Source organism: Chanos chanos, chromosome 14 (genome assembly GCF_902362185.1).
Source record: "Chanos chanos chromosome 14, fChaCha1.1, whole genome shotgun sequence".
In the NCBI taxonomy this organism is placed as follows: Eukaryota; Metazoa; Chordata; class Actinopteri; order Gonorynchiformes; family Chanidae; genus Chanos; species Chanos chanos.
Window position 1 is genome coordinate 2,626,997 of NC_044508.1, and position 12,500 is coordinate 2,639,496.

The 12,500-nt window shown below is 45.2% G+C and overlaps 1 protein-coding gene across 1 annotated transcript in view; it reads left to right on the forward strand.

Annotated features, from left to right (window-relative positions):
- The window catches only part of ppil2 (peptidylprolyl isomerase (cyclophilin)-like 2), a 27,123-nt gene that overhangs the window by 9,171 nt on the left and 5,452 nt on the right, over nt 1–12,500 (forward strand). The window contains exons 11-14 of the mRNA XM_030791348.1: nt 1,321–1,396; nt 1,738–1,844; nt 7,619–7,708; nt 9,605–9,638. Of these exons, the coding sequence (XP_030647208.1) occupies nt 1,321–1,396; nt 1,738–1,844; nt 7,619–7,708; nt 9,605–9,638 (307 nt within the window). The remainder of the gene's footprint in view (nt 1–1,320; nt 1,397–1,737; nt 1,845–7,618; nt 7,709–9,604; nt 9,639–12,500) is intronic.

Here is a 12,500-nt window from a genome sequence, read left to right on the forward strand (position 1 = left end):
GTGTGAGCGTGTTGATAAACGTTTGTGTGCGTGTGTGTGCATGTGTGCAAACATACGTAATTGTTTGTGTGTGTGTGTGTACGTGTACGTGCGTGTGTGCGAATATACGTGTGTGTGTGTGTTGGATGAGTGGGGTCTCTGAGTCCGGGCGTAAACTGGGTCAGGGAGAGATCGTCAGAGGGAGAGATGGAGGTGAGTGTCTCTCTCTCTCTTCAGACGGCTGAAGAACTAGAGCAGAAAAAACACAAACTAAAGCCGACATTTATTCAGCGCTCCGGAGCCGGCGACACCAGGACACACACATCGCTTTTTTTTCCCCCCAGAGAGACAGAAAATTTGTGTCTTTATATTTATGGTTAAATCAGGTCTCTGTTAGAAATGACAGAGGAAGGATTTGTTATAAGAGTGACTGGCCTGATTTGACCCTTTCTTTTTCTAAAAGTGGTTTGTTTGTCCTGAAGAAAACCAGTCTTAGTTCTACATTTAACAACTCTTTTTCCATAGTGTGGAACAGGAAGACCTTGGAGGGGAAAAAAACAAAAAACAAACATTGTCTTATTTATTTTATTTTTTTTTATGGTTCTTATTGAAAATGACCTGATTTGCAATACTCTGATTGGTTGTGTAATAGCATGTGTGGGCGGGGTGTTGGCATTTTCACCCACTGGTGTTAGAGTATAGTTTAGTTTAGCAGGGCGTGTTCTCCTTTCCGGCCAGTTCACGGTGTCCCCGACGTCTGGACTCATGGCTGACCTGAAACAACCGATGTTGTTGTTGTTGTTGCTGTTGTTTGGCCTGAGCTGTAAGATTTGATATGAAAACAGCCTGGCGTGTAGGTCGGCACTGCCCTGCGATAGGGAGGGAGAAGAGAGACTCCATCGGGGGGGGGGGGGGGGTGTCAAGAGAAGGATGGTCCAATGGGAGCAGAGAGAGGGCATTGGAAGTGTGTTTAAACTCTGACAACACATTTACTGTGCACCCATAATGTTTCCACACCAACACGACAGAGACGTACGCAACACACACAGGCACACTTCATTATAAGAGCATGACTCAAAAAGGCCTGCTCAAACAGGAGGAGAAAGAGAACAGGAGGAGAAAGAGTGAGAGGTGACTGTATGTTACTGAAGTGTCATCTTGCATTCAGCACAACTGGAAGCTGCTCTTTTCCCCTTCTTCTCCACATCACTCTCTCTCTCTCTCTCTGTCTCTCTCTGTCTCTGTCTCTCTCTATCTTCTAGTCCTCTCCCTGTGGTGTGTGCCTGTCTGTGTGTAATGGTGGGCTGATGGGATTGTGTCTCTCTCTGTCTGTGTCTGTAGGCTCATTACTCCACAGGCAGGGTGTCAGCCTCCTTCACCTCCACAGCCATGGCTCCTGCTACCACACACGAAGCAGGTAAACTCCTCTTTTCTCTCCATCTCCACATCTTTTCATCTCTCCTTTTTTTCCCTTAGAGTTTCATTTATTTGGTTTTACTGGCATGAAATTAAATTACAGTCTCTCTCTTTCTCTCCCTCTCCCCCTCTCTCTCTCTCTCTCTCTCTCTCCCTCTCTCTCTCCCTCCCCCTCTCTCTCTCCCTCTCTCTCTCTTTCTCTCTCTCTCACTCTCTCTCTTCCCCTTTCCCTCTCTCTCTCCCTTTCCCTCTCTCTCTCCCTCCCTCCCTCCCTCTCTCTCTCTTTCCCTCCTTCCCCCTCTCTCTCTCCCTCTCTGTCTCTATTTTATGTCTTTATCTCAGATGCCATCTCAGATGATGCAGTTCGGTACCAGTATGTGAAAAAGAAGGGCTATGTTCGTCTGCACACCAACAAAGGCGATCTGAACTTGGAACTCCACTGTGATAAGGTAAAGCCAGTCTTCCAAGTTTCACGCTGCATATTCCCCATGCTTGTATGTGTGTGTGTGTGTGTGTGTGTGTATACAGTGTATGCTCAGTGGGTGTTGGTGTTCCAAGTCAAGTTTGCTCTCACGTGTCCTTTCGGCTAATCCAAACTGAAACAGTGTAAATGTACATTTACCAAACACACACATACTCTCACACACATGCACTCACACACATACACTCATGCACGCACTCACACACACACATGCAGTCAAATGGATGTGGAAAGTGGGTTTAAACAATCATCTCTCAGACTCTCAGACAAAGAGTGTTTAAAGAGCAGAGTTGGCACTGTGATGTCACATCATTCTCTCACACTCAGTCCCCAGAGAGAATGACTCTGGTTTTTCTTTCTCTGTTTTTGCTTCATGCAGTGGTGTGTGATTAGTGGAATATTACTGATTACAGACCTGAACAAAGGGTTCAGAAATGGAGGTCTGTCGTACGGGATGTGTACATGTTTAGTGAAAAGAAGCAAAAACAGTTTGACCTGTTCCCTCTTTCTCTCTCTCTGTTTCACTCTCGCTCTCTCTCTCTCTCTCATGAATAAGGTCATTTAATCAGGGGAAATGTTACTCTGACACTGGACAGCTTTGCCCCAAGACCTTTTTACATTATCCCACTGCAAGTGTGTCCGTGTGTGTGTGTGTGTGTGTGTGTGTGTGTGTGTGTGTCTGTGTCTCCGTCTCTGTGTGTATATATATGTGGATGTGTGTGTGGGTGTGTATAAGTAAACACAGACAGTCCAAGGTCCTTAAAGTGTCTGTGAGTTTTATAGACAGACTACCTTCCTGTTGAATACAGTGCTCGCTCGCTCTCGCTCTCTCTCTCTCTCTCGCTCTCTCTCTCGCTCTCTCTCTCTCTCTTTCCTGTGTTTTCCATCCCTTCTTCATCCTTTCTGACCCATAGTCTCCCTGCTGCTCAGGGCAGGTCCTACAATGGCTAGAGAGAGAGAGAGAAGGAGGGAGGAGGGGGCACAGAGAGAGAGAGAGAGAGAGAGAGAGAGAGAGAGAAGAGAGAGAGAGAAGAGAGAGAGAGAGAGAGAGAGAGAGAGAGAGAGAGAAGCAGTAAATTAGCAAGTGTGTAGTTTTATGTCCTCTCCAATCAACAAGCAAAGACAAACTGTTTTGCACAAACTGACAGGGTCAGAGAAGACAAAGCTTTCTCTGGATGTCCGTTAGAAAAATGACATCAGACTGTAAACTCAAGCCATCTGATCTTGCTCTGACATGTTATGCTCACGTCAAAACAAAACCCAACAATGTTTTTTTTTTTGTTTGTTTTTTTTTAATTGAGATTAAGTAACACCCCCCCCCCCTTCAAAATATGGAAAATGTTACCTGCATGCACTGAGGGGTTGCAAAGTGCTCTCTTCCTCTCTCTCTTTCTCTCTCTCCCTTCTCTGTCTCTCTCTCTCTTTCACACATTTCTCATTTCTCTATTTATTATTCATCCTTTCTTTTCTGATGTATAGACAGACCAGTAACAGTGACCTAGATAAACGGGTGGACCCCTCTCTCTCTCTCTCTCTCTCTCTCTCTCTCTCTCTCTCTCTCTCACACTTTCTCACCATTTCTCTCTGTCTCATGCTTTATTGGCATGACATCTTAAAGGCAAAAGTTAGCAGAGCCATCACAGAGCAACATTAATAATAAACGGAGTCATAAGTCAGCTGTGATGATGAAGATGAAGTTCGACTGTGAAGTCGGCTCTGAACTGTAATCGTAGCCAAGAGAACCGATCTGGATGGTGAGTTTGAACTTTTTTGGGGGTATTTAAAAGATCCAGAAAATTCTGAACTGTTCTCGTACACTTTCCACTTTGAATTTTTCATAGATTTATACGAGAACCAATGTCATGACTTTTGAAAAGTTACGTAAGCCAAGCAGCAAAAAAGCAGGAAAGCAGCTTCTAGAGACTCCATCGGTTCTTTTTTCTGAATCTTCAGCCCCTTATAATCCTGCCCCATATGAGTGTCCCCATAAACCACGTTTGTAACAGCGACGGGGTCTCTGAATGAGACTGTGCTGGAGTGTCCTGTTGCCCCTGAGGGGCACAGAGAAACACACAGACGCAAAGTCAAGACCACCGTGGCATCCACACTCTCTTTACTCTGCACTTACAAAGCTTTATCTTTCTCTTTCTCTTTCTTTCTCTCTTTCTCTCTCACACCTCTTGTGCAAAACTTTAGTTCAAAGTGCTCATTATTTCAAATGTTTCTCCAAGTCTAAACAAGACTGTTAAAGACGAACATTTCGAAACAATTTGACCAAAAAAAAATGACATGTCAGGAGGAAGAATCTGATCTGTGTTTTTGTTTTGTTTTGTTTTGTTTGTTCCTCTGAATAGAGGCTCTGTTTTGGCGGTTTTCCAGCCAAACCCCAGGGTGTCATGTGTTTTTCCTCACTGAGTAATGAAAGCGAACTGATTAAGTCAAAACAGAGTAAGACAACACATGCAGTAAAGACCTCAGTCCACACATCTGTGTGTGTGTGTGTGTGTGTGTGTGTGTGTGTGTGTGTGTGTGTCTGAGGAGTGCATGTGAGGTCAGGGATGGAGGGAACTGGAGGATGGAGGTGAGAGGAAAAAAATGAGGGAGAGAGAGAGCAGTCCTCCCTCTCACCCCTGCGGGCTTCTCTCTTCATTTCTTTTTCTCTCATCCTCATCCCTAATCTAAACAGACCCACTTCAGCCCCCCCGCCCGCCCCCCATCTTTATAAAAACAAACACAGGCCCCATATGCGTTTGCCTGCACTTGATTTGTTTAGAGAGAGGAGAGGAGAAGAGAGGAGAGGGGTGAGGGGTACATGAGGGGATGGGGGGGCATGAACTGAAGATGGAGACTGCCTGGCAGAGCATGGCGACAGCCTCTCCCCCCCCCAGCCTCCCCGGTAACTAGGTGTTATTTTAGCCTCTTCTGATTGGCTGGCTGTTTGTCAAATCAGGGCAGAGAAAATGAGAGAGGGAGGATGAAGTCAGAATGAGAAGAAAACTACCCATCTCAGAGTGGTCGCGGTTCTATTTCTGTCTCACTGTTTACAAATTAATGATCCCTACTCCAGCCAAACACATCCTCTAACCCCATATTTTCTCTCTCTCTCTCTCTCTCTCTCTCTCTCTCTCTCTCTCTCTCTCTCTCTCTCTCTCTCTCTCTGTGTCTGTCTCTTTCATGCACATACATATTTTATAAATAAGTATAGAAATGAAAGATTTCACTGTTTTAAACAGTGCTGCAGTTTACACGGTTGCGATTATTAATCGGCGTGACATAATTTTTTCTTGTTTGCTTGGTCATGTCTTCTGCTGGAGCAGTGATGTCTACTGACCTGAAACTCTGACAGTACAAACATGACTTCCCTCAAACTGCTGTTAGCTTCAGGTGCTAACCATCATCCTTTATTCACTCAGGCATTAGTTTTATGACGTGTTACGTTAGGGGTTCGAGTCCAGCTCTCTGCAGCTTGGGCTACATCAGCAGCTCCAGTTTAGCTTATTCACCACTTATCGAAGGCGCTGAGCAGAAAAACATTAAAATACACGTCGAGTCACGAGGAGGCACAGAAAATGTCCATCTCTTCAGTCAGATAACGTTACATTTCCTGTCCAAACTTTCAGCCTGTTTAAATTTGATTTGAAGTCTCAACTTAAACTTGTCTGTCGTGTTTTTAATCAGTTATACTGAACAACAGCATTTCCATAATTTCCATAAGTATTTACGAAAGAGGAGGGAGTGAGGTTTGGGCCGTAATCAGTAATATGGGTCTGTAACGTGACCTGTTGACCTGTTAGTGATCCTGGAGGCAGAGGTGTGTAAGTGGAGAGTTCCTGTTCCTGATCAGTGCTAGTGAAAACCAGTGATGGAGAGTTCCTGTTCCTGATCAGTGCTAGTGAAAACCAGTGATGGAGAGTTCCTGTTCCTGATCAGTGCTTGTGAAAAGCAGTGATGGAGAGTTCCTGTTCCTGATCAGTGCTTGTGAAAAGCAGTGATGGAGAGTTCCTGTTCCTGATCAGTGCTGGTGAAAAGCAGTGAGGAGAGAGAAAGAGTTAAGGATAGACAGAACAAAGGGCAGACCTATCTTAGGGGCTTTATTGGTCTGGCCTGGTTTTTAGGGAGTGTTTGTTGAACTTTAATGTGGAAATGAAAAGGCACACACACACACACACACACACACACACACACATACAGACAAATGCATGAAAAGCATGTTTTGGCTGAAAATGCTCTTGGTTTGTTTGTTTGGGGTTTTTTTTGCTGTGGAAAAAAGTATCAAGAGGTAGCATTGTCACAAGAAAGCGTAACAGTTGGCTAGCTTGGCTTTATTTGTGTTGATTTAATAAAGCTTAACCTTCCCAGAAGTCTTAGGTAATCCACAGTACTGTGAACGCTGACAGAATTAGCCAGGCATCAGTCTGCAGCTCTTCTCTTTTTCACCAAACCAGTCATCTAATTGGAAAAGATGGAAAAACAGTTCAGCCTGCAAGACCCTGGACAATGGGCTTCAACAGCCATGTAAACACTCATCTAAACATAGAAACCCTATCATAAAACAGTGCCTATAAAACTGTATTTGTTTGTGTTTACAGACAGACAGAGAGAGCATAACGCGCTGTATGAGCTGTTGGTCTGACTCACACTGGTGTGTATTGTACAGTGTATGTTGAAGTCTGCACTTTGGTGTGTGTTTTGGGTTTTTTTTCTTTGGGGAAGTTTTAATATGATTTAGGCTTAAGTGGGTAGTGTAAATAATCAGTTTTCATCACTCCAGTGTCTGGGTTACTGGGAATGAGGCATGACAGGGCTAATCAAAGGGAGGGAGACCCTCCGAGCCCTCCACACACACACACACACACACACACACACACACACACACAAACACAAAAAAAAATTCAGTCAGTTTATTGAACTGTTGCATAAGTGATCCTGTCTTAAGTGGCGTGGAGAAGTCAACCACGCGTGCCAGTCCTCTTCTCTGATTGGACGTTTATCCGACCGGTGGTCTCATGACTCACGGAACACCATTGCCTGAAAGCGACTCTCTTTGATCTCACAAAACCCAAGAAGTAGTTTCCTCTCTCTTAGGGTGGATGTTTGTTTGCCCGTTGACCAAAATGTCAGTGTAAGAAGAGGTGTAGCAGTCCAGCTCTGAGAGGCAGAGGAACTGAACCGCCGGCTGGGCTCGGGCACGGGGTCTCTGTCCTCAGGGTCTCCACAGACACACCTCTTTCTCTTAACATCCTAAACTCTTCTCACATGGTGGAGGGGGAAAAAAAAAAAAAAGCTCAATTGGTTAAGCGATACAAAGACCAACGCCACAGAGCGAGAGTTTAAACGAGACACCCTGGTCACTAAGGTCGTCAGCCGTTAATCTCCTGATTGAAAAGAAAAGAGAAAAGTTTGATTAAATCAGATGTGCCGTTTTTTCTCCACACCGACACAAGCTCTCTGTTGACGCCCGTTCCACTGAGAGCTGGGGCCTGAGTCTGTATGCTGTGTAAATATTTTCCCTTTGGTGTCTCTGTCACTAGCCTGGAATTACATGTATGTCAGCCTAAAATCTACTTTTATCTAACTTTTTAGGTTCACTTTTTTTTCTTTTTTTTTTTTCCAAGTTGCAGGTATATGTTGTAACTATGATGTGAAATCCAGCAATAAGTAAATATTAGTAAAAAAGAAAAACGTAAGAAATCAAAACTAATAAAAGTCCTTTGCTGTGGTTTTTTTTTCTGTCTAATCCAGGTCCCCAAAGCGAGTGAGAACTTCATTAAGCTGTGTAAGAAGGCTTATTATGACGGGACCATATTCCACCGCTCCATCCGAAACTTCATGGTAAGGGAACGGTGGCACCTGCGGGAGGTCCTCGCATTGTGTTTTGTCACGTCACTTAAGTGAGCTGGTACAGGTGGAGTGTTAGCTGTGTCACGTCTCTTAAATGAGCTGGTACAGGTGGATTGTTAGCTGTGTCATGTCACTTAAGTGAGCTGGTACAGGTGGAGTGTTAGCTGTGTCATGTCTCTTAAATGAGCTGGTACAGGTGGGGTGTTAACTGTGTCACGTCACTTAAGTGAGCTGGTACAGGTGGAGTGTTAGCTGTGTCATGTCACTTAAGTGAGCTGGTACAGGTGGAGTGTTAGCTGTGTCATGTCACTTAAGTGAGCTGGTACAGGTGGGGTGTTAACTGTGTCATGTCTCTTAAATGAGCTGGTACAGGTGGATTGTTAGCTGTGTCATGTCACTTAAGTGAGCTGGTACAGGTGGGGTGTTAACTGTGTCACGTCACTTAAGTGAGCTGGTACAGGTGGGGTGTTAACTGTGTCATGTCTCTTAAATGAGCTGGTACAGGTGGGGTGTTAACTGTGTCACGTCACTTAAGTGAGCTGGTACAGGTGGGGTGTTAACTGTGTCACGTCACTTAAGTGAGCTGGTACAGGTGGGGTGTTAACTGTGTCACGTCACTTAAGTGAGCTGGTACAGGTAGGGTGTTAACTGTGTCACGTCACTTAAGTGAGCTGGTACAGGTGGGGTGTTAACTGTGTCACGTCACTTAAGTGAGCTGGTACAGGTGGGGTGTTAACTGTGTCACGTCACTTAAGTGAGCTGGTACAGGTGGGGTGTTAACTGTGTCATGTCACTTAAGTGAGCTGGTACAGGTGGGGTGTTAACTGTGTCACGTCACTTAAGTGAGCTGGTACAGGTGGAGTGTTAGCTGTGTCATGTCACTTAAGTGAGCTGGTACAGGTGGAGTGTTAGCTGTGTCATGTCACTTAAGTGAGCTGGTACAGGTGGAGTGTTAGCTGTGTCATGTCACTTAAGTGAGCTGGTACAGGTGGAGTGTTAGCTGTGTCATGTCACTTAAGTGAGCTGGTACAGGTGGGGTGTTAGCTGTGTCATGTCACTTAAGTGAGCTGGTACAGGTGGGGTGTTAGCTGTGTCATGTCACTTAAGTGAGCTGGTACAGGTGGGGTATTAACTGTGTCATGTCACTTAAGTGAGCTGGTACAGGTGGAGTGTTAGCTGTGTCATGTCACTTAAGTGAGCTGGTACAGGTGGAGTGTTAGCTGTGTCATGTCACTTAAGTGAGCTGGTACAGGTGGGGTGTTAACTGTGTCACGTCACTTAAGTGAGCTGGTACAGGTGGAGTGTTAGCTGTGTCATGTCTCTTAAGTGAGCTGGTACAGGTGGGGTGTTAACTGTGTCATGTCTCTTAAGTGAGCTGGTACAGGTGGGGTGTTAACCGCCTCAGGGACTGCATACATAGCAGTCCTTATTTGTCTGTGTTCAGTATAAAAAGTGAAGTGTCACTTCCCACTCTAAGACACACAGCTCATGTTTTATTGACGTCAGTCTCCATAATGATAAGAGTCCTCATACTGATACACTATGGCCATGTGTGTGTGTTTGTGTGTGTAATTAAGTAAGCTTAGTTACAGAAGTAAGAAAACAATGTAAGGTGTGGTTTCCACACTTCAACTCACTTGGGATTCTTTGTCTTTGTGTGTGTGTGTGTGTGTGTGTGTGTGTGTGTGTGTGTGTGTGTGTATGGGTGTGTGTTTGTGTCTGGGTGTGTGTGCTGAGGTAATGAATCTCCCTCTATTTGGGCGATATCCTCACAGACAAATAAGCCTTTTTCTCTTTGTTTGGTCAACGGAACATTTCTTCTGAAGCGTCTTGTTTGTGCTGCCTTTAAAGCTCCGTTTGGTCTTTGACTTCTGTGTTTGTTTTCAGATCCAGGGAGGGGACCCGACAGGAACTGGCACAGGTAGGACCAGCGCCGTCTGACTTCCTGAGAAAGTTCTGAGTTTGAATATGCAAGACTTCATCTGTGAACATGTACACATCACCTCCCTGGCCTGTCATCTGAAAACCACTTACTTACTCTGCTTTGTCTGGGCTCTCTGATGGAGAGATTTGGGGAGAAATTACACAAATACTGGTTAATGGATGTCAGGTAGCATTTCAAATATCAGACTGATATGCATCTCTTCATATTTAAAATACACCCTGATAGTGTGGGAGCTGTATTTGATATTAAGCACCGATTGTACAGTTTCTCCAGACGTTCATTTGTTTCAGTTTTACGTGACAAGCTCAGACAGAGAGAGAGAGACAGACAGAGAGAGAGAGACAGACAGAGAGAGAGAGACAGACAGAGAGAGAAATGCTTACTTAACAGTCCTGAGAAGCTCTTCAGAGCAGACCTCTTCCTGAGGAGATGGACTCAGACATACAATCTGACTCAATATAGTGACTCCCCCTCCCCATCAAATATGCACCAGAGCAGCAGTCAAAACTATGAGAGAGAGAGAGAGAGAGGGAGAGGGAGAGGGAGAGGGAAGGGGTGAGAGAGAAGAGGAAAGAGAGAGAGAGAGAGAAGAGGAAAGAGAGAGAGAGAGAGAGAGAGAGAGAGAGAAGGGGTGAGAGAGAAGGGGTGAGAGAGAAGGGGTGAGAGAGAGGGAGAGAGAGAGGGGGAGAGAGAGGGGGAGAGGGAGAGGGAGAGAGAGAGAGAGAGAGAGAGAGAGAGAGAGAGAGAGAGAGAGAAGGGGCGAGAGAGAAGAGGAAAGAGAGAGAGATGATTTTTTTTAAGAGGTGGCAGAAACAACCTGCTTTCAGTTCATGTTTCAACTTGGATCCCAGTCTCATTTTAACTTTGTGTTTCACACAGAGAGTAAACGTGTGTCTGTTACAGGCCAGATGAACTAGTGCATGTCTGTATAGCTCCTGTCAGTGCACCTGCACGCCGTCATGTTCCTGGACACGGCACCCGCGGGAAACTCGCGCTCGGGCAGCGATACGTCTGAACCCGTTCAGACTCAAACGTTCACCACGTCCATGTACCTTCTGAGTACCTGTCTGTCTGTCTGTCTGTCTGTCTGCCAGACGGGCTGGTTGGTACTGCAGGCTACAGCAGAGCGGTGTGCTCCAGGACCATACCAGTCATCCTAAACGTAACAGACACCACACGACCCTAATGTGACATCAGGAAGTTTAGTTTCAAAAGTTTTGTGGTCCATGGAAAAAATGTAACTGATGAAAGATCCTCTTGTTTTTGTAGAACGACTGTGTCGGGAAAAACGGTTTTCAGCCCCACAGGCTGGCGTGGATTGTAGATGCATTCTCACTCTCTCACTCGCTACCGTAAATGAACAGCTAACGTCCGGTGGAACCGCCAGCTGGAAACGGGGGAAAAATGGTCAGGGTTTTTCGGGGCGGGGGGGGTAAAAGACACAGAGTAAAAAAGGATTTTTTTTTTTAACTGTGCTGCTCTATGCAGAAGCCTGTGGTGTGTTTTTTTTGTTTGTTTGGTTTTTTTTTCCTTTGGGTGCGCCTGGAAATAGTCATATGTAGTGAGCTGTCATTAAAGGTCAATAGTTAAGCCTTCAGCTCCTTTAGAAAAAATCAAAAAAATAAACAGTTTCATGTTCTGACCAATGGAATGGAGCATCATGACAAGTAGTTCAATTAAATTAACTGTTTTCCATGGACGGTGACGTTTAACCCGGTAAATTGAATTTGTTTCCTACACTGAAGACGCCTTCTTGAGAACGATAATTACAAAATGGTTTACAGCTTAAAACAGCTCCATTGCATCAGAACACCACACATAAATCAACCGCTTTGGCCCTGATACAGGATCACATTAAAGAAATCGTACCACCCTGTTCATCATCGTGTCTGTACTCTGGCGTTTCAAAGGCCTTTTCCCCAACTCACTGCCAGACTTCGGGCCTCTGTTTCTTTCCTCACAGAGGGTAGCAACCAGTGAGCAGAAGTGCTTCCATATGCACTCAGGTTTGAGTTTTTCCAAAAAGATGTTGTTAGCTGTTAGTTTGTATAATATGAATTTTAACACCAGCTTCGTTTTCAAAAAAAATAAATAAAAAAAAAACTCCGGAATATTCCATCTCTCATCAGTAAGAACAATGCTGAGTCATTAAAGCCAAACCCTATGACATTAATATTGTGGCTTTGTGTTTGTTTTGCATAGCTAGAAGATAGAGCACTCAGGAAACCCCAGCAATTTCCTAGAATTTTCTCTAATCAAGTTGGGGGGGGGGGGGTGCGAGGAGAGGGTGCGGCGGGGGGAGGGGGTTGGGAGAGAAGAGAAATGTCAGGCGGGTCATAAATTATGCAGAAATGTCACCCGGGGAATGTTTATGAGGGTGCGCAGGTTTTAAAAAGCCTGATTGGTGGGCTGTAAAGCCGTCTGTGAGCGGGGCTTGCGGAGGCAGCGCAGTAATAAACTCTCCCTCCAATTTAAAGATCGGCTTTGGCTTATTCACCCAGAGAACCCCCCCCCCTGCAGCCCCCAACAGAGCGCCTGATTTTCGGCCGTAATTAGTCCGCCGCGTTAATTAGTCCTCCTGCCTAGGTGGTCCAGCGCCTTGTTCCTCCAGACGCAGGAGAAAGAACATATTATCCTGCTGATTTTATTTCAAACGTGTATTACACCGTTGACCTTACTGTCTAAACAGTTTTGTTGATTCTTGAGCGGAGTGAGTCAGATCCTGTGTTGTTGGAGAGTCTCTTTAGTGTTGTGCGCTGCCTCTGGACCAGCCTGCTGCTGTTTTCAGCGGGTTGCAGAAATATCTACGTCAACAGTCTCTTTCTCTCCGTGTCTCTC